Source organism: Oncorhynchus keta, chromosome 18, assembly GCF_023373465.1.
Source record: "Oncorhynchus keta strain PuntledgeMale-10-30-2019 chromosome 18, Oket_V2, whole genome shotgun sequence".
Taxonomy (NCBI): Eukaryota; Metazoa; Chordata; class Actinopteri; order Salmoniformes; family Salmonidae; genus Oncorhynchus; species Oncorhynchus keta.
Genome location: NC_068438.1, coordinates 19,328,395 through 19,352,102, shown reverse-complemented (window position 1 = coordinate 19,352,102; position 23,708 = coordinate 19,328,395). Strand labels below are relative to the sequence as shown.

General features: G+C 44.6%; 1 protein-coding gene across 36 annotated transcripts; it reads left to right on the top strand.

The window, feature by feature from the left end:
• On the top strand, positions 1-23,437 carry LOC127908676 (uncharacterized). 36 transcript variants are annotated; one of them, XR_008067968.1, is made up of 4 exons: positions 1-1,734; positions 18,504-20,406; positions 20,863-22,980; positions 23,059-23,437. XR_008067968.1 is itself a non-coding variant. In XM_052467545.1 (3 exons), exon 2 carries the CDS (start codon positions 20,215-20,217, stop codon positions 21,472-21,474), a length of 1,260 nt encoding a protein of 419 aa, XP_052323505.1. In that variant the 5' UTR covers positions 18,748-18,903; positions 19,358-20,214; the 3' UTR covers positions 21,475-22,980; positions 23,059-23,437. The 36 variants fall into 36 exon arrangements, 25 of the variants coding, with proteins under 25 accessions (XP_052323505.1, XP_052323524.1, XP_052323522.1 ...); XR_008067967.1 differs by having other exon boundaries at positions 18,504-20,430; XR_008067966.1 differs by having other exon boundaries at positions 18,504-20,454.
• The last annotated feature ends 271 nt before the right edge of the window (positions 23,438-23,708 follow it).

The window sequence follows — 23,708 nt, the reverse complement described above, 5'->3', positions numbered from 1 at the left end:
GGGAGTTGGGCTAGAAAGAACCGAGACGCGGCGATAGAGCAACTTGCTGTTTGGGGAATCGCTAGGAAACTGGGAAGTGAAACTGGGGCGGTATCTTCGTTTTTACGGATTAAGTTACAATGTAGCGCGTCCTAATAGATACAAGTGTGGAAGCTGAATAGTTGTACGTGTATTTTAAACTAGAGCTATAATAGATGCGTTTCGTCCATTACTAGAACTGTCAGATTTGATTGAGAGAGTTAAGGTGTGGCTGTCTTCAAAACGTTTTTTTTCTTCTTCAAGGCTTTCCTCTGAACTAAATGCTTATTATAATAAAGCTTGACATATTTACAGTGAGAAGTAGCCTAGCTGATCGATTTTCAACAATAATGGCGCATTTGAAAAAGGAAGCATTCGATTATACGACCAACAGTGCCACCTCGACAAGGATAATGTGCATTATTCTAAACATTACCGATGGAGTCTATTCTGCTATTATTTGGATGATTGTAACAAGTATTTAATAATCGTGTAGGTTAATTCGCTGTATAATGTTTTGAAATGGACGAAGCAACTTTACAGTCGTATCGCATTCTACATATGAAAGGCTAATCAACGGACCTGTGGGGGAGTAGGCCTAGTTGGTGATTATAGAGCTATTCTCGCACGATAATCGATTAAAAAATATATATTTTGATTTTTTTTCCCTTTATGATCAATGGCGATACTTATAACTAGTCTACTGCCATTTTGAGTCCCACCGAGGAAATAAGTTAATCTTACCTACAGAAACAAGTAAGTGCGTCAATATTAATTTAAACACGTTTAAATGTCTTTATGAGTGTGGAATAACCTTAACTGAATATAATAAAGTAATCTAGATAGGTTGCAATTAAGAGACAAAATAGAGCGTCAAATGAACCTGGATGATTGTATGCCTACTGAGAATATTGCCTTAACTGTTACAAATGAAGCAAATTGAATGTTACAAATTATGTAATCAAATAGTTGACTTGCAGTTCCATTTGGACTATATGTTGTCCGCTGGTCTGTAGGCGGTGCAATAATTACCATAATACTTAATTCAATACAGCAGTGAATTGAATATTAGATTTATGAGTTATTTCAAAGGCCATCTCATATAGGCTAAACGTTAAATGGATTGGATTATGGACACTTCTATTGCGTGCATTCGTGCCCTATATAGTCTACGGGCGTGCCCATCAATTAGCCTACTTGTGAAGAAGAATGGGGCCAAAGGGGCCAGAATAAGATTCGGTCATATTTTTCAAAAATTAAAAAATATGTAAAATATCAAGATCATTCCTGTACTGTAAAAACGTGTTAAAATACCTATTCATAGATCTGATGTTACTCTTCTTAACTTTTAGCATTTAGTAGTAGGGTAGACTAAATACATAATGAATTTAACCTTACTCATATCTTTTCATTATTTAGTTACAGTAACTCACTGTAATTTGCTTTAATTTGATTTAAAGGAGAGAATTGCAGAGCGAATTCCTCAAGGCCCCACCCTTTACAGCAAAACATGGATGTGGATCACAATTTCCCCCAGAAGTTTCTTGTTTCCCTTTTTCCTCTCTCTAACCTTACGTTGCCAAGTGTGTAACCATAGGCCCTGCTTTAAGTGGAGAGAACCTGTAACCTTCCATATAAACTGGCTGGCAACCCCCTAAAGATCAAGCCGCAGGATCTTCATTCAAACTCCAATGAGTCTCCCTTCCTTTGATCAAGGTAAGATATGAACAGTCTGACCTCATTATTGAATGAAATAAGTAGTCTATGATAGGCCTTGCTCTTTTAAATTAACTTTTTTCCATTATTAACTCTTTTTTCTGTGGAATTCTGTGGCAGGGATTATGTAAGTATAGGAACAAGTATTTACAAGCTCTCCAACTCATGCTTATGCAATCACAGTTTAAGGATTTCAACACTCAGAGGAGAGCTGTTAGTTAAAATGTGACAGCTCATCAAAGAAAGCTGCACGCCACTCTAAAGATTTGTCACTATGTCATCTTTTATTCACTCAATAACTGTTAAATGCACCTGGAATTCCTCAAATCCTCAAAGCCTATTAATTTCATTCAACAATGCTCCCTTGCACACATAATATCCCGAGCACTATTCCATTCCACCACCACCAGACAATCCATTTATTCTGAATTGCAGTCAAGACCTCGTTGGATTCATCTTTCCCTGAAGCCTCTTAGTCAAACAGCCTGCGGAATGGAATGGTGAATTCTTATCCATTTCTGTTGGGCAGTGACTCGTCTGTTCTTGGGTGTTACTTTGATGCTTCATCCTTATTCACTGGGGGTGAATGAATTCTTAAGGCCCAGGCTGGTTTACTGGCTGGCTGAAAATAAATTGACCAGGCAGGCTACTTGGATGAGTTGCAAGGGGCAAGAGTCAGGTAGTAGTCTCCTTTTTGGTTTCCCATACACCTTCTAGTTTGATATCTCTGGAGAGTGAAAGACTGTTTTGTCACGAAAGCAAGACCTCACCCTCCCAAGTTCCTCAGGGCCACTTCCTCCACCCCCCCCCCCCTCCCTCCCCAGAGAACGCTTGGACAGCAATTATCAGCTGTTTGGAAATTAATTGTGTAACTTCTAGCCTAGAAAAACTAACAGCCACAGGCCATAGTCGATTGGCTCCATCCAGACTATCTGAATGCCACATTTGAACCCTTAGTCCTTGAACCTTGAACCATTTTTGGATAATTACATGGAAATGATGACAGTGACAGCTAAGTTAACGCCCCATTGTAACCTAAGATGGTTCAATGGTGTAACTGGAGAACAGTTGAACGTACATGGTTTATCGTACATGACATGTAGCCTACTGTCTCTCTATCTGAGGGACTCTATTGTGCGTCTAATGGACAATGAAATGATTCTGTATGAATGAATGGTGCACTAAGACCTAGTTGGAGGATCTGAGATGGGTGCCTCCATAGGAACGGTTACAGTGACATCTGATTTAACCTACCTGTGATACCTCCGTTGTAAATCACATGAGATAACATTGATTGGGTGATGCCCGAGGGGGCGTGGCTTTATGGATGGAGGAGGTGTATCTTACAATCTAATTGAATTAAAAAGGTATGGACCACAACCCAGATAAGATTCTTATCATTTATTACTAAATCCAATGGATCACATCAAAGTCCTCATAAAAGGGACCTTTTTATTTACAGCTACAGAGACAAACCCTCAAGACTGTAAACAACATAGCATCTTTCCATCTCTGGCTGTATGTTTGTTCTGTGTCCTGATTGGCTAGCCACATCACACTGACCTGGCTGTGTGTTTGTTCTGTGTCCTGATTGTCTAGCCACATCACACTGACCTGTGTGTGTGTGTGTGTGTGTGTGTGTGTGTGTGTGTGTGTGTGTGTGTGTGTGTGTGTGTGTGTGTGTGTGTGTGTGTGTGTGTGTGTGTGTGTGTGTGTGTGTGTGTGTGGTTAGCGAGCGGTGTCTTTATCTCCACATGACTGGATTAGATTAAAACAGATTTCCACAAAGCCGCTCCCCAGAATGACACACAGAACGACAGACAGACAGACCTGCTGGCTGGCCGGATAGGCAGACTGGCAGGCCAAGTGGACGGACGGCTGGACAGACAGACAGACAGACAGACAGACAGATTGTATGGGCGTATATGAACAGAGAGATTGGGAGAGGGAGGATATGATGAAAGAGAAGAATAACTGTAATTCAAGGTCTTTCTTTGCAGTCCTGTGTTCCCTCTGCCCTACTCCCGTCAAATGATTGTAGTCATAGCATTCGTATGGTAAGTGTGTATGAGACATAACATTCTCGTTAGTCCTAGAAATCATCCCTCACATGAAAGTTATTCAACCATTCCGATCTATTAATAAAATAATCATTAATTTCATTTGACAGACATCTTACAGGACACTTAAGGATACCTTACATTAAAAGTACATACATTCAAGTGCAGGTTAAATTGGATTTAACCATTGGATTATTTACATTGATCCTGTCCTCTGCAAAAAAAACGAAACCGTTTAATTCACCAGAAGCCAATATTACTCTAGTTTTGACATTAGCATGCTAATGCAGCTCTTATTGAGTAGCATAGTTGGGCTGTTCTGGATTGCACATTGACAGTTATTGATGGGCTATCAGAGTATTCCCAGTGGGTGAGGAACTGCAGTGGAAATGCGCATTCTGGAAATAGGTTGCACGTTTCAGACAGGGCCACACCCTATGGCTATAGATGTGTACACTGCATCACACATCAGAGTGCACACTTTACTTTACACTCTAATTGTAAATTGGTTCTTTCTTGGTTTGTTACAATTAATCCCCATGTAACCAAAAACTATACCTAGGTAATAATTATTTTATAACACTTTTATCGTTTTAGTTTTGACAAAATTCCAAACACTTAGGTGAGCGTGGAACCAGATCAGATGAGGATTCACAAGCAATGTTAGTTGCCTTATTTTGAAATGGCATGGCTGAGTGGGTTCTACTTAGTAGGTGCTGTGGTGGTGTGTATCAGACAGACATGGGCTCTGTGTGTGGGACTGTGTGTAGGAAGGCAGACATTGTCAGTCTTTAATCTCAATCATAACAGACAGACTTTAAAAACCCATACAGCAGATGTTGATGTGAGATCCCAGTACTCCCATATATTCAAGACCAGTTCTCTATGAGCCTCAATTCTATCTTGAAGAGTCCAGCCTATTTGGTGCTTGGATCAATTCACTTGTGACTCAAGGCTGAGTTCAGACCCCTTATCTCTAAGGGCAGCCTTGGGGTCTAGTCCCACTCTCATCAGGGCTAAGGCTGGGACTGGCTCTAGTCCTCATAGTGCCTTGGTCAAGTTTGGACTGACAGTTTACAGCTCAACTAATTTAACTTCCATTGGTTCCATTTAATCTCCATGTTAAACAAGCACTAGGAAATGATCCCTTAAGGCATTCCCAGTACCACCAAGGAATAGCCAGAATGTGTATGTAACAGTAAATTTAGCAGTGCCAATTCAGCATGAACTCGTCCCATCCAGATATTGAAAACCCTGGGTGTGTCCAAATTGGCATCCTATTCCCTATATAGTGCACTACTTTTGACCAGAGCACCTTGTCAAAAATAGTGCACTATATAGGGAATAGGGTACCATTTCCCCTGTGATGGAAGGAGTACATGGCAGGGGGGATGCTGTGTCATTGTGTAATCTCCTGTTGATTACATGGACTGCCACAGGTTTTGTTTTTCCCACAGCCCTGTAAGTGACCTAGTTAAAGATCCAGTGCTATAGTGCCTTGCCGAATTTCAGTCTCCCTATACGTAGTTGTACATGGTGAGGAAGGTAGAAAAAAATACACACCAGTGGAAGCTGCTGAGGGGAGGACGGCTCATAATAATGGCTGGAATGGAGTAAATGGAATGGAATCAAACACATAGAAACCATGTGTTTGACACCATTCCACTGATCCCACTCCAGCCATTACCAGGAGCCTGTCCTCCCCAAGTAAGGTGCCACCAACGTCCTGTGATGCATACATACATATAGGTAGACATACATTGGCCAACCTACTGTATGCATACACACAAGGTGGAAAAGTGAAAAGCGAGAGGTAGAATGAAAGCTAGAGAGCAAGAGAGGGGGACAGACAGTGAGCGAGATAGAGGTAGAGGAACAGGGTGGGTCTGGAAGAGGTGGGGCCTGAGCGTGTGTGCTGTCTGTGTGTGTGCTCTGTGTTCAGACAGCGTGGACGTAAGGGGCCTCAGCAGACTGAATGGAATTTATACCATATGTACCAGGCATCCCAGGAATGCACCCCAGGCCCAAAGAGCTGACCAACGGAAAGAGAGGAGGGAGGGAGGGAGACAGAGAGAGAAGGGGAGAGTTTGATGGAGAGAGTTTGAGAGAGAGAGAGATCCATCCATTCTGCAGGAACAAACCTGTTGAGCGCAAGTCCTCCTGTTAGGGGAAAGTTCTGCATATTTTGCAAAATGGCTGCTTGCTGTGGACACATCTGTTTAACGTGGCTGTATCTCTGGACCCTATAAAGGAATAGGGTGTCATTTTGGACAGAATTTATATGCAACGATAAAGATGAATACACAGATTTTTCCCGACTAGTTATTGAAACAAGTTCTGCAATAACTATGTAATTACTGTGTAGTTACACCAAGGCAACCCCAAAAATATTAACAATTATATTTAACTAAAATGATTTAAATTGTTTCTTTCCCTCATCAATCTACACACAATACCCCATAATGACAAAGTAAAAACAGGTTTTTAGAGATGTTTGCAAATGTATTAAAAATTAAAAAGTTATATTACATTTACATTAGTACTCAGACCCTTTACTCAGTACTTTGTTGAATCATCTTTGGCAGTGATTACAGCCTCGAGTCTTCTTGGGTATGACACGACAAGTTTGGAACACTTGTATTTGGGGAGTTTCTCCCATTCTTCTCTGCAGATCCTCTCAAGCTCTGTCAGGTTCGACTTGGAGCATCGCTGCATAAATATTTTGTAGGTCTATCTAGAGATGTTTGAAATTCGTTCCGGGCTCTGGCTTGGCCATTCAGAGACCTGTTCCGAAGCCACTCCTGCATTGTCTTGGCTGTGTGCTTAGGGTCGTTGTCCTGTTGGAAGGTGAACCTTCACCCCCAGTCTGAGGTCCAGACCGCTCTGGATCAGGTTTTTATCAAGGATCTCTCTATACTGTCACCACCATGCTTCACCGTAGGCATGGTGCCAGGTTTCCTCCAGACGTGATGCTTTTTTCCAGAGTTCAGTCTTGGTTCCGTCAGACCAGAGAATCTTGTTTCTCATGGTCTGAGAGTCCTTTAGTAGGTGCCATTTGGCAAACTCCAAACTGGTTGTCATGTGCCTTTTACTGAGGAGTGGCTTCTATCTGGCCACTCTGCCATAAAGGCCTGATTGGTGGAGTGCTGCAGAGATTGTTGTCCTTCTAGAAGGTTCTCCCATCTCCACAGAGGACCTCTGGAGCTCTATCAGAGTGACCATCGGGTTCTTGGTCACCCCCCTGACCAAAGGCCCTTCTCCCCCGATTGCTCAGTTTGGCCAGGCTGACAGCTCTGGGAAGAGTCTCTTGGTGGTTCCAAACTTCTTCAATTCAAGAATGATGGAGGCCACTGTGTTCTTGGGGACCTTCAATGCTGGAGAAATGTTTTGGTACCCTTCCCCAGATCTGTGCCTCGACACAATCCTGTCTCTGAGCTCTGCGGACAAATCCTTAGACCTCATGGCTTGGTTTATGCTCTGACATGCACTGTCAACTGTGGGACTTTATATAGACATGTATGTGCCTTTCCAAATCATGTCCAATCAATTTACCACAGTTGGAATCCAATCAAGTTGTAGAAACATCTCAAGGATGATCAATGGAAACAGAAGGTACCTGATCTCAATATTGAGTCTCATAGCAAAAGGTCTAAATACTTAAGTAAGGTATTTATGGTTTTTATTTAGAATACATTTTCACAAATGTCTAAAAAACTGTTTTTGCTTTGTCATTATGTGGTATTGTGTGTAGATTTTTAAAATGTTTAATTTTAGAATAAGGCTGTAACGTAACAAAATGTGGAAGAAATAAAGGGGTCTGAATACTTTTTGAATGCACTGTATGTGTGACCTCTTTTCCACCTCCATGAGTCAACATATTCTTGTCAGAAACATTAGTTGACTGTAGTTCTCCGAAAATCTATGATTTCTCGACTGTAACAATTTTTTTAAGAAAGAAAAAAAAGTGTGTGCCTATGCCTGTTGGAAAGAGAAGGTGAACTGATTTGAGCATGTGTATGTGTAAATTGAGTGAGACAGCAAGAGTGAAAAGACATTTATGTCTGTTATGTGTGTGTGTCCAGCATTTCATCAGCTGCAGGCTGCCACATACACAGATGTACACAGATAGCCTGGGAGTATATTCCATGCAGGGAACATCCTGGAAGACTGAGACACAGTGAGCAGATCATTTCCACTTGGAATTTAAAATCTCCTACTAACCCGCAAAGACTGTCATTACTTAGAGTATTTACCTACCTTATGACCCCTCCCCCCAACACACACACAGTCCTATGGTGTATTCTGTTATCTCCACAGTCACGTCTGTGAGGCGAGGTGTGTCTGGAAACGTGGTCAACCGCTAGTCAACAACTCTCATTGACAAGCAAACCACTGTGAGAATAGCACTGTTCTTTATGAAGAAACAAACATCTTCTGGAAATGGATCCATGCCCTGAATGTGTGTTTTAAGTTATGGGTTATGATGGATGGAAGGATAGGCACAACGGTAAAGGGGCACAGTTCATGCAGCCCTGTTGGCCCAGTTGAGGCTTCCTCCTAGGCCTCCCCCTTCTCCTCTGGTAGTACTTTTTGATTTGATTTTACAGCCCAATCATACAAGCACAGCTGTGTGGTGCGTTTGCATACTGTATAGTGTACATTGGGTCCATTACAATTCATTGGGTTATAAGCCCATTGAAAGAAGTGGCTTCTGCCCTCCTTGCTTCCTCCTCCCTCTGCCCTGTACTTGAGCTTGGGTGTGGCTACTACTCTCTTTCCCTCAACTTTCATCATTACACATTCAAGAATAAGTATAACTCCTTCTCTCCTCTCTCTCTCTCCCCCTTCCACTGCCTCCCTCTCCTTCCCTCCCTCTCGCAGCCCATTCTCCCCCCTTTTCCTCTCACCACCTCCTCCCCCCTATTCCAATCAGGGAAATTAGTTAGGAGATTACGAGAATTCCTGAGATGGTTGAGTTGTTTCCGTGTTGCCCCACAGTCCTCTCCATTATATAAGGGCCATGGAATCTCCCCCCCTCTAGCTCTCTCTCTCTAACTCCCTCTCTCTCTCTCTTGCTCCCTCCCTCCTCTCTCTCTCTCTCCCTCCCTCCTCTCCCTCCTCTCTCCTCTCCTTCTCCCTCCCTCTCTCTCTCTCCTCTCTTGCCTCTCCCTCCTCTCTCTCTCTCTCTCTCTCTCCCTCCCTCCCTCTTGCTCCCTCCCTCCCTCTTGCTCCCTCCCTCCCTCTTGCTCCCTCCCTCTTGCTCCCTCCCTCCCTCTTGCTCCCTCCCTCCCTCTCTCTCTCTTTTTATCAAACTGTTTTGCTTGCTTGTCTGTTTGCAAGCGAGTGGCCAAAGGAATTTCATTTCCAGCACTGATGGCAAAGTTCACACATGAATGGAAAGGTAAGGAAGAGCTTGAAGGTGAATATGCTCACATACACACATGGAAGGACACACACAGATGGACACATGAATACCCACACACACACACACTCATTAATTCGGACAGACACACACACAGATGCAGACCCAGAAACAACGTTTTTATTCACACACACTCCTATATCCGAGAAGGGAAGGGCGATGGCTAGACTGGTCTAGCCAAATCAAATCAAATGTATTTGTCACATACACATGGTTAGTCTGGCTCTGTCTCGTTCTCTCCCACAATCTTTCTCTCTCTATCTCCCTCTCAATATGTCTCGCTTTCTCTACCTCCCTCTCTCTCTCCACACTTATTCCTCTGTTGGTTTTAGAAGAGCAACATTAACGATGTAGCTAGTCATGACACATTGTTGATAACCTTACAGCCCCCTTCGTTCGCTCATATTCCCTTACAATAAAATGTATCAACCCCTACTAAAATGTCCATGAATTACAATCCCCATAAAGATTCCTATAAACTGTTGCTGCAGGAATATGTTCCTGCTTTAGCAAACCGTCTCAAATGAAGAGGACTAAAGAAAGATTACAGGAAGAAAAGGATCAGTGCGTGTGAAGCTGATGACCCGGGATGCCATACAAATACATAGGCAGACACAGACAGGCACACTGCCTTGATGATCAGCTAATGACACACACACACACACACACACACACACACACACACACACACACACACACACACACACACACACACACACACACACACACACACACACACACACACACACACACACACACACACACACACACACACACACACACACACACAGAGCTGTCATACAGGATGAGTGTGTTGCGGTGTGTGTGTATGCTGCATTGTGGGAAAGTTTGGGGCAGGATGTCTGCCTCTGTCCCTCTGACGTCTGGGAGCCGGATACCCCCTGACACACACTTCCTGTTTACCTCCATCACACACACACACACACACACACACACACACACACACACACACACACACACACACACACACACACACACACATAACAACTAATTAACAACAAAATCGTTGTTTCCCGGCTACAGGTGTTCTTTCACAACACGTAACCGTGTCATAGTGCTAATTCCCTTTCTTCCTGTTCCTCCTACATCATCACTTCCTATTCAGGGGTGTAGATGCATATGAATGAAATCAGTGCTATCAAGCAGACAGCAAAGAGCTCAAAGCAAGCTGTGTCTTCACACCTGTGTGTGTGTGTGTGTGTGTGTGTGTGTGTGTGTGTGTGTGTGTGTGTGTGTGTGTGTGTGTGTGTGTGTGTGTGTGTGTGTGTGTGTGTGTGTGTGTGTGTGTGTGTGTGTGTGTGTGTGTGTGTCCACACCAGATGACTCACCGTGGCGTAATTGCTGTCAGATTGATGTTGTCGGGGGGTGGTTTGGTAAAATGGCAACGCTTACAGTAGCTGAGATCAGATGTCTACAGCATTTACTCAAATGCATTCACACACACTAACATGCAAACACTATAACATATGTTGAAACAACATGTGTAGTGGGTAAGTGCACGCGAGCAACCAACCACATACACACATTGAAAGGATGTAGACAAACATTGGAACATACACACACATATAAGCAAGCACACAGACTCTCTCCTCCTCAGTTAGCAGTGAGTGGACGTGGTTCCTGGTTGATGCATATGCATGGTGCTCTTATGAATAATTCACTGAAGGCCTGTGTGATATTGCAGTGAATTTCTAATGGGATAGTTTGGGAAGTGTGTGTGTATGTGTCTCAGAGATCCATATGACCACCACTGCTGCTTTTGCCTCCAAGGCACCACTCACCAATGTTTTGTCCTGTTGCTCTTCTCATTCCCCATATTTCTCTCACTTTCATTGCTTTCTTTTCCTCTCTCTCTCTCTCCCTCTCTCTCCCCTGCGTCACTTATTTCAGGCATTAGTTGACAACCTCTACACGACAGCGCGAAGTAATATTTCCCTCTGGAGAGTCATTTTATATAATAAATAAATCATCTATTGATTGATTCATTGTCTTTGAATTGATGAGACATTGTTATATTGACATGTCATGGGTCAATCTAATCTCTATGGCGTCACATTACTGCCATGATGTTGTACATTAACTGAACATGAGTGTTTGCAACATAAGATATACATCTTATGGAATGTCAAAACACATCCAGTTGCAGTAACAGTGACGTAACAGTGACGTGAGACAGAGAGATGTTTCCCCCGTTGCAGTGACTCGTCTGGCCCCCCTCTCCTCCTTCGTTAGCATTGTCAACTGGCATTTCATAGCCCAAATGGATTGTGTGTATTCCCAGAAGGCTCGGCGGTTTTCCCTTTCAGAGATTACTTCCTGCAGTCAGTTAGAGAAGAGAACACTGGTTCATAACTCAAACCACATACACTGTTATTCACTACAGAGAGATAGAGGGTGGAGGAGTGAGGGGGAGGAGTGAGGGGGAGGGAGAGTGGAGGAGAGAGAGGGAGGGTGGAGAGAGAGAGGGAGGGGGAGAGAGAGAGGGGGAGGAGTGAGGGGGAGGGAGGGTGGAGGAGAAAGAGAGGGAGGGTGGAGGAGAGGGAGGGTGGAGGGGAGAGAGAGGGAGGGTGGAGGAGAGAGGGGGAGGGAGAGTGGAGGAGAGAGAGGGAGGGAGGAGTGAGGTGGAGGGAGAGTGGAGGAGTGAGGTGGAGGGAGAGTGGAGGAGTGAGGTGGAGGAGTGAGAGGGAGGGAGGGTGGAGGAGAGAGGGGGAGGGAGAGGGAGGAGTGAGGTGGAGGGAGGGTGGAGGAGGGAGGGTGGAGGAGAGAGGGGGAGGGAGAGTGGAGGAGGGAGGTGGAGGGAGGGTGGAGGAGTGAGAGGGAGGGAGGGTGGAGGAGAGAGGGGAGGGAGAGTGGAGGAGAGAGAGGGAGGGAGGGTGGAGGAGAGAGAGGGAGGGGGAGAGAGAGGGGGGAGGAGTGAGGGGGAGGGAGGGTGGAGGAGAGAGAGAGGGGAGGGGAGAGAGGGAGAGGGAGGGTGGAGGAGAGAGAGAGGGAGGGGGAGAGAGGGAGGGGAGGGGAGGGAGAGAGAGAGAGGGAGGGAGAGAGAGAGAGGGTGGAGGAGAGAAAGAGGGAGGGTGGAGGAGAGAAAGAGGGAGGGTGGAGGAGAGAGAGAGGGAGGGGGAGAGAGAGAGGGGGGTGGGGAGTGTGGGGAGAGGGGAGGAGAGAGAGAGGGAGAGAGAGTGTGTGTGGGGGGAAGAAGAGTGCACTGCCAATGCCTCCAGACAACTGGGTGTGGCTCCTGGTCTCACGCACTCTATTTTATGCATGCATACACTGTCATTCTCTCTCACTGCCTTTCTGTCTCTCTTCCTGTCTCTCCCATTCTCGCTCTCTCTGTCTCTCTTTCTGTCTCTCTTCCTGTCGCTCTCATTTTGCAAGAAAGGAGCATCTCCACCAGAGTATGTCATATTCCTGATGCATGGCTCTGTTCTGGTGAACAAGCTGTTAAGACAGACAGAGCTATAGGAGTGGGGAGTGGTTCCCCTCTGTAATATACAGTTAATCCACAGTCAGGCAGAGAGAGAGACAGACAGCTTTAGGAGTGGTTCCCCTCTGTAATATACAGTTAATCCACAGTCAGGCAGAGAGAGAGGCAGACAGACAGAGCTAAAGGAGTGGTTCCCCTCTGTAATATACAGTTAATCCACAGTCAGGCAGAGAGAGAGGCAGACAGACAGAGCTATAGGAGTGGGGAGTGGTTCCCCTCTGTAATATACAGTTAATCCACAGTCAGGCAGAGAGAGAGGCAGACAGACAGAGCTATAGGAGTGGAGAGTGGTTCCCATCTCTAATATACAGTTAATCCACAGTCAGGCAGAGAGAGAGGCAGACAGCTATAGGAGTGGGGAGTGGTTCCCCTCTGTAATATACAGTTAATCCACAGTCAGGCAGAGAGAGAGGCAGACAGACAGAGCTAAAGGAGTGGTTCCCCTCTGTAATATACAGTTAATCCACAGTCAGGCAGAGAGAGAGGCAGACAGACAGAGCTATAGGAGTGGGGAGTGGTTCCCCTCTGTAATATACAGTTCATCCACAGTCAGGCAGAGAGAAAGGCAGACAGACAGAGCTAAAGGAGTAGTTCCCCTCTGTACTATACAGTTAATCCACAGTCAGGCAGAGAGAGAGGCAGACAGACAGAGCTATAAGAGTGGTTCCCCTCTGTATTATACAGTTAATCCACAGTCAGGCAGCGAGAGAGGCAGACAATTTATGAGGGGTAGAGGGTGGGAAGTGGTGGTGGTGAGGGGCATTATTTACAGTGGTATGGCCTGGGCCTGAGGGTGGTGTGTGTGTGTGTCGGTGTGTTGCAGTGATTTTTTTAATGGGAGATCACAGAACAGCAGTGCGTGTTTATATGTGTATGTAATTCCCTCCTTCACACACACGCAAACACACACACGCAAACACACACACACACACACACACACACACACACACACACACAGACAGTTGAAGTCAGAAGTTTACATACACCTTAGCCAAATAAATTTAAACTCAGTTTGTCACCATTCCTGACATTTCATCCTAGTAAAAATTCCCTGTTTTAGGTCAGTTACGATCACCACTTTATTTTAAGAATGTGAAATGTCAGAATAATAGTAGAGAATGATTTATTTAAGCTTTTATTTCTTTCATCGCATTCCCAGTGGATCAGAAGTTTACATACACTCAATTAGTATTTGGTAGCAATGCCTTTAAATTGTTTAACTTGGGTCAACGTGTTGGCTAGCCTTCCACAAGCTTCCCACAATAAGTAGGGTACATTTTGGACCATTCCTCCTGACAGAGCTGGAACTGAATCAGGTTTATAGGCCTCCTTGCTCGCACACGCTTTTTCAATTCTGCCCACACATTTTCTATGGAATTGAGATCAGGACTTTGTGTTGGCCACTCCAATAACTTGACTTTGTTGTCCTTAAGACATTTTGCCACAACTGTGGAAGTTTACTTGGGGTCATTGTCCATTTGGAAGACCCATTTGCGACCAAGCTTTTGCTTCCTGACTGATGTCTTGAGATGTTGCTTCAATATATCCACATAATGTTCCATCCTCATGATGCCATCTATTTTGTGAAGTGCACCAGTCCCTTCTGCAGCAAAGCGCCCCCACAACATGATGCTGCCACCCTCGTGCTTCACGGTTGGGATGGTGTTCTTCAGCTTGCAAGCCTCCCACTTTTTCCTCCAAACATAACAATGGTCATTATGGCCAAACAGTTCTATTTTTGTTTCATCAGACCAGAGGACATTTCTCTAAAAAGTACGATCTTTGTCCACATGTGCAGTTGCAAACCGTAGTCTGGCTTTTTTTTATGGCGGTTTTGGAGCAGTGGCTTCTTCCTTGCTGAGCGGCCTTTCAGGTTATGTCGATACAGGACTTGTTTTACTGTGGATTATAGATACTTTTGTACCTGTTTCCGCTAGCATCTTCACAAGGTCCTTTGCTGTTGTTCTGGGATTGATTTGTACTTTTCACACCAAAGTACGTTCATCTCTAGGAGACAGAACGCGTCTCCTTCCTGAGCGGTATGATGGCTGGTCCCATGGTGTTTATATGTGCTATTGGTTGTACAGATGAATGTGGTACCTTCAGGCATTTGTAAATTGCTCCCAAGGATGAACCAGACTTGTGGGGGTCTACAATTTATTTTCTGAGGTCTTGGCTGAATTATTTTGATTTTCCCATGATGTCAAGCAAAGAGGCACTGAGTTTGAAGGTAGGCCTTGAAATACATCCACAGGTACACCTCCAATTGACTCAAATGATGTCAGTCAGAAGCTTCTAAAGCCATGACATCATTTTCTGGAATTTTCCAAGCTGTTTAAAGGCACCGTCAATTTAGTGTATGTAAACTTCTGACCCACTGGAATTGTGATACAGTGAAATAATCTGTTCTTAAACAATTGTTGGAAAAATTGTGTCATGCACAAAGTATATATCCTAACCGACTTGCCAAAACTATAGTTTGTTAACAAGAAATTTGTGGAGTGGTTGAAAAACAAGTTTTAATGACTCCAACCTAACTGTATGTAAACGTCCGACTTCAACTGTACATACATACCCGTACATACCGAGTCCTGATGCAGAATACACTGTTCCAGAGGTGGTGTGTGTGTGTGTGTGTGTGTGTGTGTGTGTGTGTGTGTGTGTGTGTGTGTGTGTGTGTGTGTGTGTGTGTGTGTGTGTGTGTGTGTGTGTGTGTGTGTGTGTGTGTGTGTGTGTGTGTGTGTGTGTGTGTGTGTGTGTGTGTGTGTGCGTGAGAGATGATGTAAGAATGATAAACATGTTGTCTATGATTCTAGGGGGTGAAATTGCATCGAAGAGAACTACTGGTATCAGACCATAATACAGGCGTATCTTGTCCTTCATTCTCTGTACCTGTGTAGGTGTTATGCAAACGGATGCCTGTGTCGACTCTTTGTGGAAGAACTGGTCTCATAGAAGGGGAAAGAGGGGTCAACGAAAGCACATAGCACCTTGTCACCAAGGGTTGAATAATATTCTATTGCGCTCTCTTTTCTCCCTCTTTCTCTCTCTCCTCCATGTCTAATACTAATAACACAGCCCAAACACACTTTAAACATGCACATGAAGTATGATGTCATGTTCCATGTCAATGCATGCGGGAGCACATGCACACACTTTAAGATGAGGTCAGTAACAGCAGGAGGCAATATCAGTCCATTAATAACAAGGCATTACAAAATCCACATCAAGAAAAGGCCTAGTTATCGGAGGCTGTGGTGTGTTGTGATGGCTGAGTGCTGTACTATGCTCTGTCAGAGCCTCTCTGGAGAGGCTGCATGTGTGTTGTGATGGCTGAGTGCTGTACTATGCTCTGTCAGAGCCTCTCTGGAGAGTCTGCAGGTGTGTTGTGATGGCTGAGTGCTGTACTATGCTCTGTCAGAGCCTCTCTGGAGAGTCTGCAGGTGTGTTGTGATGGCTGAGTGCTGTACTATGCTCTGTCAGAGCCTCACTGGAGAGTCTGCAGGTGTGTTGTGATGGCTGAGTGCTGTACTATGCTCTGTCAGAGCCTCACTGGAGAGTCTGCAGGTGTGTTGTGATGGCTGAGTGCTGTACTATGCTCTGTCAGAGCCTCTCTGGAGAGGCTGCATGTGTGTTGTGATGGCTGAGTGCTGTACTATGCTCTGTCAGAGCCTCTCTGGAGAGTCTGCAGGTGCAGGAGGACACTGACTGACTTACTGCCCGTGTCCTTTAACAAACACTACTGTACTGTAGGTCTGGACAGTAGGCTGGCTAATGCTAGTCCTCATTCTAATGGTACTAGAAGATTCTGAGGCTGGCAAATGGTAATAATGCTAGCAGTGAAAGCCTTGCCATCTGAATCTTGACTACCTACATTGCTAGCTACATTAGGATGCTCTAGTTATGCTATAATAGCTACAGTACATTGCATTGGGTTTAATTTTGACTCTGATACTTGCCCAAAGGTACAGTAGCTGGATTACATTAGCTAGATACCTACCTTTTGTTAGCTACGTATCATACTATCCATTACCACAGTAGGGTAGAAGTTAAGTTAGCCCCTGGCTAGTTCTGTACACTATACAAGTCACATTAGGGATTTAGGACAGTCACCAGTCAGCTTCCCCTCAGCGCTACTCACTTCTCTTTGGTTCGAATGTGTCAGTGGAATAGTGTAGCCCATCGCTTTAATTTCTTGTCCTTTTCTCTTTCGACCTCATTTTCTCTTTCTCTTTCTCTCCCCCTCTCTCTTTCTCTTCTTCTTTCTCTCGCTCTCTCTCTCTTACTTTCTCTGTAACGGTACTCTCCTGGATCTCCTTGACAGCTAGCTACTGTATTGTTCCTGTTGAACACTGGAGGAATCTTCTCTGTCCAGCTCTGTCTGCAAACAAATGCCAATTAGGGGAGGTGTGATAGGCTTAGCGTAAAATAATACATTAAAAAATATATATGTATTGTGGATTGGAAATGATGCAGACAGTTACATTGATAGAAGCCACAATCTATCTGCAATATTAAAGCTGAAAAAAACAAAGTCTGATTCCGCCAATCAGGTGTCCCTGAAGAACTCGTCTTAACATGCGCACACATCCAAAATGGATCCATTAGATCCACTACATTACTCTGCTCAGAGCTCCTGTGCTTGGCTAGCCTCAGGAGGAAGATGGGTCTGAGGCGGCTGTATTTAAAGGGACTCAGTGCTTTGGCAGAGCTGGCTAGTTTTCCTAGGCTGGGTCGTGTGTGTGTGTGGGCAGTGTGTGTGTGTGGGTGTGGGTGGATCTATTAAGTGAGGTCCGCACACAGGAGCTTTCCACTGGAGCGCAGAGCAGGGCAACAAGGGTGGGTTCGTTGGGTTTACAGAGTCGTTGAGTTCGCTGGACTGCTAAAGGATAGCTTTGCACAAAACCCTGTCCTTGAACTGTGACAAATCTGTCTGCTCTGCCCGGAAAATATGCAGCTAGGAAGAGGCATTTTAAAACGGCATAACAAGAATAGTTTTCATATATTACAGCACATAGTGAGGCTAGACTTTAATCATATGTTTAGCGAAAAAGCTAACCATTCGCTGACTGAACTAAATAGGCCTTACTATGTTACTGTGTATATATTTACAGTTGGTTGTTCTCTGGGTGTTTTTTTTGTGGTTGTTTTATGGGTTTTACTAAAGGACATAAGTTATTTATAACAATAAAAAAAATCAACATAGATGGGACACTCAAGTATAAGAGTTGTTTTAGCATTGGAACTAACACTTTTTTCTAGGCTAAGGCTAAAAATGCTGCAGAGCTATGGTACATTATCTTGATGATAATGTGTTGTAATGAGAATCTCTTGAAGGTTTCACAGCCCTCCTGGCAGTTCACTGGGATTAATCTGACATGAATTAAAGTGAACATTTCTGTCCTTTGGTGACACTCTCTTGTAAGTAAGACACCATGTTATTTTTCAATTTTGATAGCTTGTTGTAGAAACAGTTGAAGACTCGCGGGAACAGTAGTGCCTAAAATAAATGCAAACTCTGTGAAATGGCACCCTATTCCCTATGCAGTGCACTACTTTTGACCAAAGCCCTGCCAAAAGTAGTTTTGATGTCTTCACTATTATTCTACAATGTAGAAAATAGTCCAAATAAAGAAAAACCCTGGAATGAGCAGGTGTCTCCAAACCTTTGACTGGTACTGTATGTCGTACTGAATATTGTATTTTAGCACCAGTCTATCAGACATACATTCTAATGTTTCCCTTTCTCTCTCCTCCCTCTCTTCTCTCTCTGTCTCTACAGATTCCACCTCTGCCCACCCTGATGGACAAAAATGAAGAAGATGTAGCCTTGTGTGTGTGTGTGTGTGTGTGTGTGTGTGTGTGTGTGTGTGTGTGTGTGTGTGTGTGTGTGTGTGTGTGTTTTTTTTTATATGTGTATGTTTTTGTACATGCTGCGTGGGTGCTCACTGGCTGACCCACAGCAGTTCTTCACTGGCAAGCTTTATGTCCTTATGTACCAACTAAAGCTGCCAGCTGAAGAACTGTTGTGGTTGGCTCTTTCCTGCATCCCACACAGAAGACCAAGAGACGCCTTCGAGAAGTGTGTGTGTGTGTCCAGATGCCATGCATCGGATCAGTGAATTCTCCTTCCAGATGTTCCATTTTGCAGCCAATGGTAGCAGTGTACAGTATGTTTAGAGGTAAATACAGCACATGTGAAGATTAGGCTACACAGAATAGCTAGCTATCCAAGACATCTGATATGATGCAATAGGTCTCAGTTAAAAACACATGAACCCACTGCACTCAAATGTAATGTTTTCATTAAGTCTTCTGCTCATGTTACAGAGCTAATGAAGGCTCTAAGTATGAAAAATGCTTACAAACTATGAAATATGTTTAAGTATGAAGTTTGCTTACTAAATATCAAGTATGGTCCCAAAGTATGAAGTACGCTTACTTGAAGTATACTTACTGATGACAGATTTTACTATATGTGTGCTGTATTTTTCTCTATTTACACTATATTTTATTTAGTTTTATGTATGTATACTCAACAGAGTTTTATGTATGCTTTCATGTACAATGTGAGCTCTTTTAAACCATACTATCAGCATCAACTGCCCCCACAAATGGCTGCTTTATTCTACTCAGGCATTAACAAAGACGACTGCACATTGATGCTACTGTACATGCTGAGTCAGCCAACATTCCACACCCCAGCCAGGACCCGCCTGCTGCCCAAATATGGATTGAAGCTGCATGGTGGGGCATCATGGGTGCTTCATTGTATATCAGAACAAAACATCTCTAGAATAATTTCTTATGCTACTCAAAAACAACAAAAAGTAGAAGGATAGGAAGGTAGATGGACTGGCTACTCAAAACCTACAAGTATGTAAAGCATAGGATGATTTAATGATACAGTATGATAGATTGGGGAAAGGATAGGAGGATAGATGGAGGGACGATTAGGAGGATAGATGGAGGGACGATTAGGAGGATAGATGGAGGGAATGTTAGGAGGATAGATGGAGGGAATGTTAGGAGGATAGATGGAGGGAATGTTAGGAGGATAGATGGAGGGAATGTTAGGAGGATAGATGGAGGGAATGTTAGGAGGATAGATGGAGGGAATGTTAGGAGGATAGATGGAGGGAATGTTAGGAGGATAGATGGAGGGAATGTTAGGAGGATAGATGGAGGGAATGTTAGGAGGATAGATGGAGGGAATGTTAGGAGGATAGATGGAGGGACGATTAGGAGGATAGATGGAGGGAATGTTAGGAGGATAGATGGAGGGAATGTTAGGAGGATAGATGGAGGGAATGTTAGGAGGATAGATGGAGGGACGATTAGGAGGATAGATGGAGGGAATGTTAGGAGGATAGATGGAGGGAATGTTAGGAGGATAGATGGAGGGAATGTTAGGAGGATAGATGGAGGGAATGTTAGGAGGATAGATGGAGGGAATGTTAGGAGGATAGATGGAGGGAATGTTAGGAGGATAGATGGAGGGAATGTTAGGAGGGAATGTTAGGAGGATAGATGGAGGGACGATTAGGAGGATAGATGGAGGGAATGTTAGGAGGATAGATGGAGGGAATGTTAGGAGGATAGATGGAGGGAATGTTAGGAGGATAGATGGAGGGAATGTTAGGAGGATAGATGGAGGGAATGTTAGGAGGATAGATGGAGGGAATGTTAGGAGGATAGATGGAGGGAATGTTAGGAGGATAGATGGAGGGAATGTTAGGAGGATAGATGGAGGGAATGTTAGGAGGATAGATGGAGGGAATGTTAGGAGGATAGATGGAGGGAATGTTAGGAGGATAGATGGAGGGAATGTTAGGAGGATAGATGGAGGGAATGTTAGGAGGATAGATGGAGGGAATGTTAGGAGGATAGATGGAGGGAATGTTAGGAGGATAGATGGAGGGAATGTTAGGAGGATAGATGGAGGGAATGTTAGGAGGATAGATGGAGGGAATGTTAGGAGGATAGATGGAGGGAATGTTAGGAGGATAGATGGAGGGAATGTTAGGAGGATAGATGGAGGGAATGTTAGGAGGATAGATGGAGGGAATGTTAGGAGGATAGATGGAGGGACGATTAGGAGGATAGATGGAGGGAATGTTAGGAGGATAGATGGAGGGAAGGTTAGGAGGATAGATGGAGGGAATGTTAGGAGGATAGATGGAGGGAATGTTAGGAGGATAGATGGAGGGAATGTTAGGAGGATAGATGGAGGGAATGTTAGGAGGATAGATGGAGGGACGATTAGGAGGATAGATGGAGGGAATGTTAGGAGGATAGATGGAGGGAATGTTAGGAGGATAGATGGAGGGAATGTTAGGAGGATAGATGGAGGGAATGTTAGGAGGATAGATGGAGGGAATGTTAGGAGGATAGATGGAGGGAATGTTAGGAGGATAGATGGAGGGAATGTTAGGAGGATAGATGGAGGGAATGTTAGGAGGATAGATGGAGGGAATGTTAGGAGGATAGATGGAGGGAATGTTAGGAGGATAGATGGAGGGAATGTTAGGAGGATAGATGGAGGGAATGTTAGGAGGATAGATGGAGGGAATGTTAGGAGGATAGATGGAGGGAATGTTAGGAGGATAGATGGAGGGAATGTTAGGAGGATAGATGGAGGGAATGTTAGGAGGATAGATGGATGGATGAAAGGGAAAGAAGGAGGGAGGGAGAACAAGGCAAGGACATACGACAAACAGCTGGACAAAACCAGCCTCCTGACATGCTGGTAAAGGCAATTTGTGGCATTGTTCTAGACTTAGCTGTACTGTTTGTCTCAAACCATGACTGCTCAGGCCCTCTCCATTCCCTTTCTCTCTCCCTCTCTGTTCTCTTTCTCTCTCTACTCATTTTCTATGTGTGTGTCTCTCTCTAACTCTTTCTATTTGACTCATTCTCTCTCTTTCTCCCTCTCTCTGTCACACACCCCCACATGCGCGCACACACACAGCATACCATACATCTGACTTCAAGGGTGGTGTTGGCGTCGGCAAGAACAGGATATGAGAGCGTGTCCCTCTAAAAACCTTCCCCTCCAGATGAGAACAAAGGTAGAGAATGTTCCAGATTCCCTGGCCGCTGCAGTCTAGGAACATGTGGAGTCAAGAGTTGGCCAACGAGCAGTCCTTATCTTTTCCCCCTTCTTTCCATGCATTTTCTCTCTGTTGTCTAGCTTGTCCATCTCTGTTTTTGGCCTCTTGGTAAGCTAGCTTTTTGTTTCATACTATTATCTCTTTGTTAGTGCATCTGCTTCAATCTCCTTATCTTGTTGTCTTGTCACTCTTCTCATTATTTCTCCCCTCTTCTGTCTAGCATCCCTCTTAAAACACACAAAGACACAAACATAGAGGTAAATAGAGATAAATACACACACACAAACACACAGAGACAGAGAGCCATACACACACACACATCCCTCAGACAGGATTATCCCACTCTCACAAGTTGATCCTCTCCGGTAAGCACTGCCAGTCCCCTGTGAGCATGTAACAGAAGCACTGCAGTCAGGGCAAGGCTGTGACCTAGAGAGTAGTGTGTTTGTGTGTGTGCGTCTCTGTTTGTGTATTCCTCTGTGTGTTTGTATATGTGTCTCCCGCTGTGTGTTTGTGTGTGTGTGTGTCTCCCGCTGTGTTTGTGTGTGTCAGATCACAGGCCAAGGTCTCCTACCTGATCCACTCTGAGGGAATCGGCTTGCGAGTACATTAAGAGATTGCGGTGGGGCGCCGAGCTGAGGCTCACTGGCTCGACTTAAAGACATACACACATAATCCTGGCTGCTCTGCTCCACCTAACAAGGATACACGTGGCAGGTGTGTCTTTCAGGGACTGTGTGTGTGTGTCGTCTCTGAACTTTACCCTACCTATGCCCTCTCAGGCGTGCCCCTGTCTTTGGGCACCCTTACCCGCCCTAATGTCACTTCATCTGCCAACTGGATAAAGATAGAGAGGGGTGCACAGAGACGACAGAGAGAGGGGTGCACAGAGACGAGAGAGAGAGAGAGGGGTGCACAGCGACGAGAGAGAGAGAGAGGGGTGCACAGCGATGAGAGAGAGAGAGAGGGGGTGCACAGCGACGAGAGAGAGAGAGAGAGGGGTGCATAGAGACGAGAGAGAGAGAGAGAGAGAGGGGTGCACAGAGACAAGAGAGAGAGAGGGGTGCATAGAGACGAGAGAGAGAGAGAGAGGGGTGCACAGAGACGAGAGAGAGAGAGGGGTGCACAGAGACGAGAGAGAGAGGGGTGCACAGAGACGAGAGAGAGGGGTGCACAGAGACGAGAGAGAGAGGGTGCACAGAGACGAGAGAAAGAGAGAGAGAGGGGTGCACAGAGACGAGAGAAAGAGAGAGAGAGGGGTGCACAGAGACGAGAGAAAGAGAGAGAGAGGGGTGCACAGAGACGAGAGAGAGAGAGGGAGAGAGGTGCACAGAGACGAGAGAGAGAGAGGGGTGCACAGAGGTTATCCCACACCATAATGCCATCCTGCCCAGCCTGATCACACAAAGCACAGTCAAAGCACACCAACACCTAACCATGCACTTTAACTATGGAGGCTTGAGATCTGCAAGTGTATGGTATGTGTTTTGGTATGCTATAAAATGCTATGTATATTAAGGTATGCTCCGTAATTCCGCTGTATGTTACGTGGACTGTGTTCATTTTAATGTGATAATAAATTGAATTGCACTGAGACAAAACATTCTTTGGTGTTTGTATTATTTGAACTGTGAGAAGATATACACTACCGTTTGGGGTCACTTAGAAATGTCCTTGTTTTTGAAAAAACATCAAATTTTTTTGTCCATTAAAATAACATCAAATTGATCCGAAATACACTGTAGACATTGTTAATGTTGTAAATGACTATTGTGGCTGGAAATGGTTGATTTTTAATGGAATGTCTACATAGGCGTACAGAGGCCCATTATCAGCAGCCATCAATCCTGTGTTCCAATGGCACGTTGTGTTAG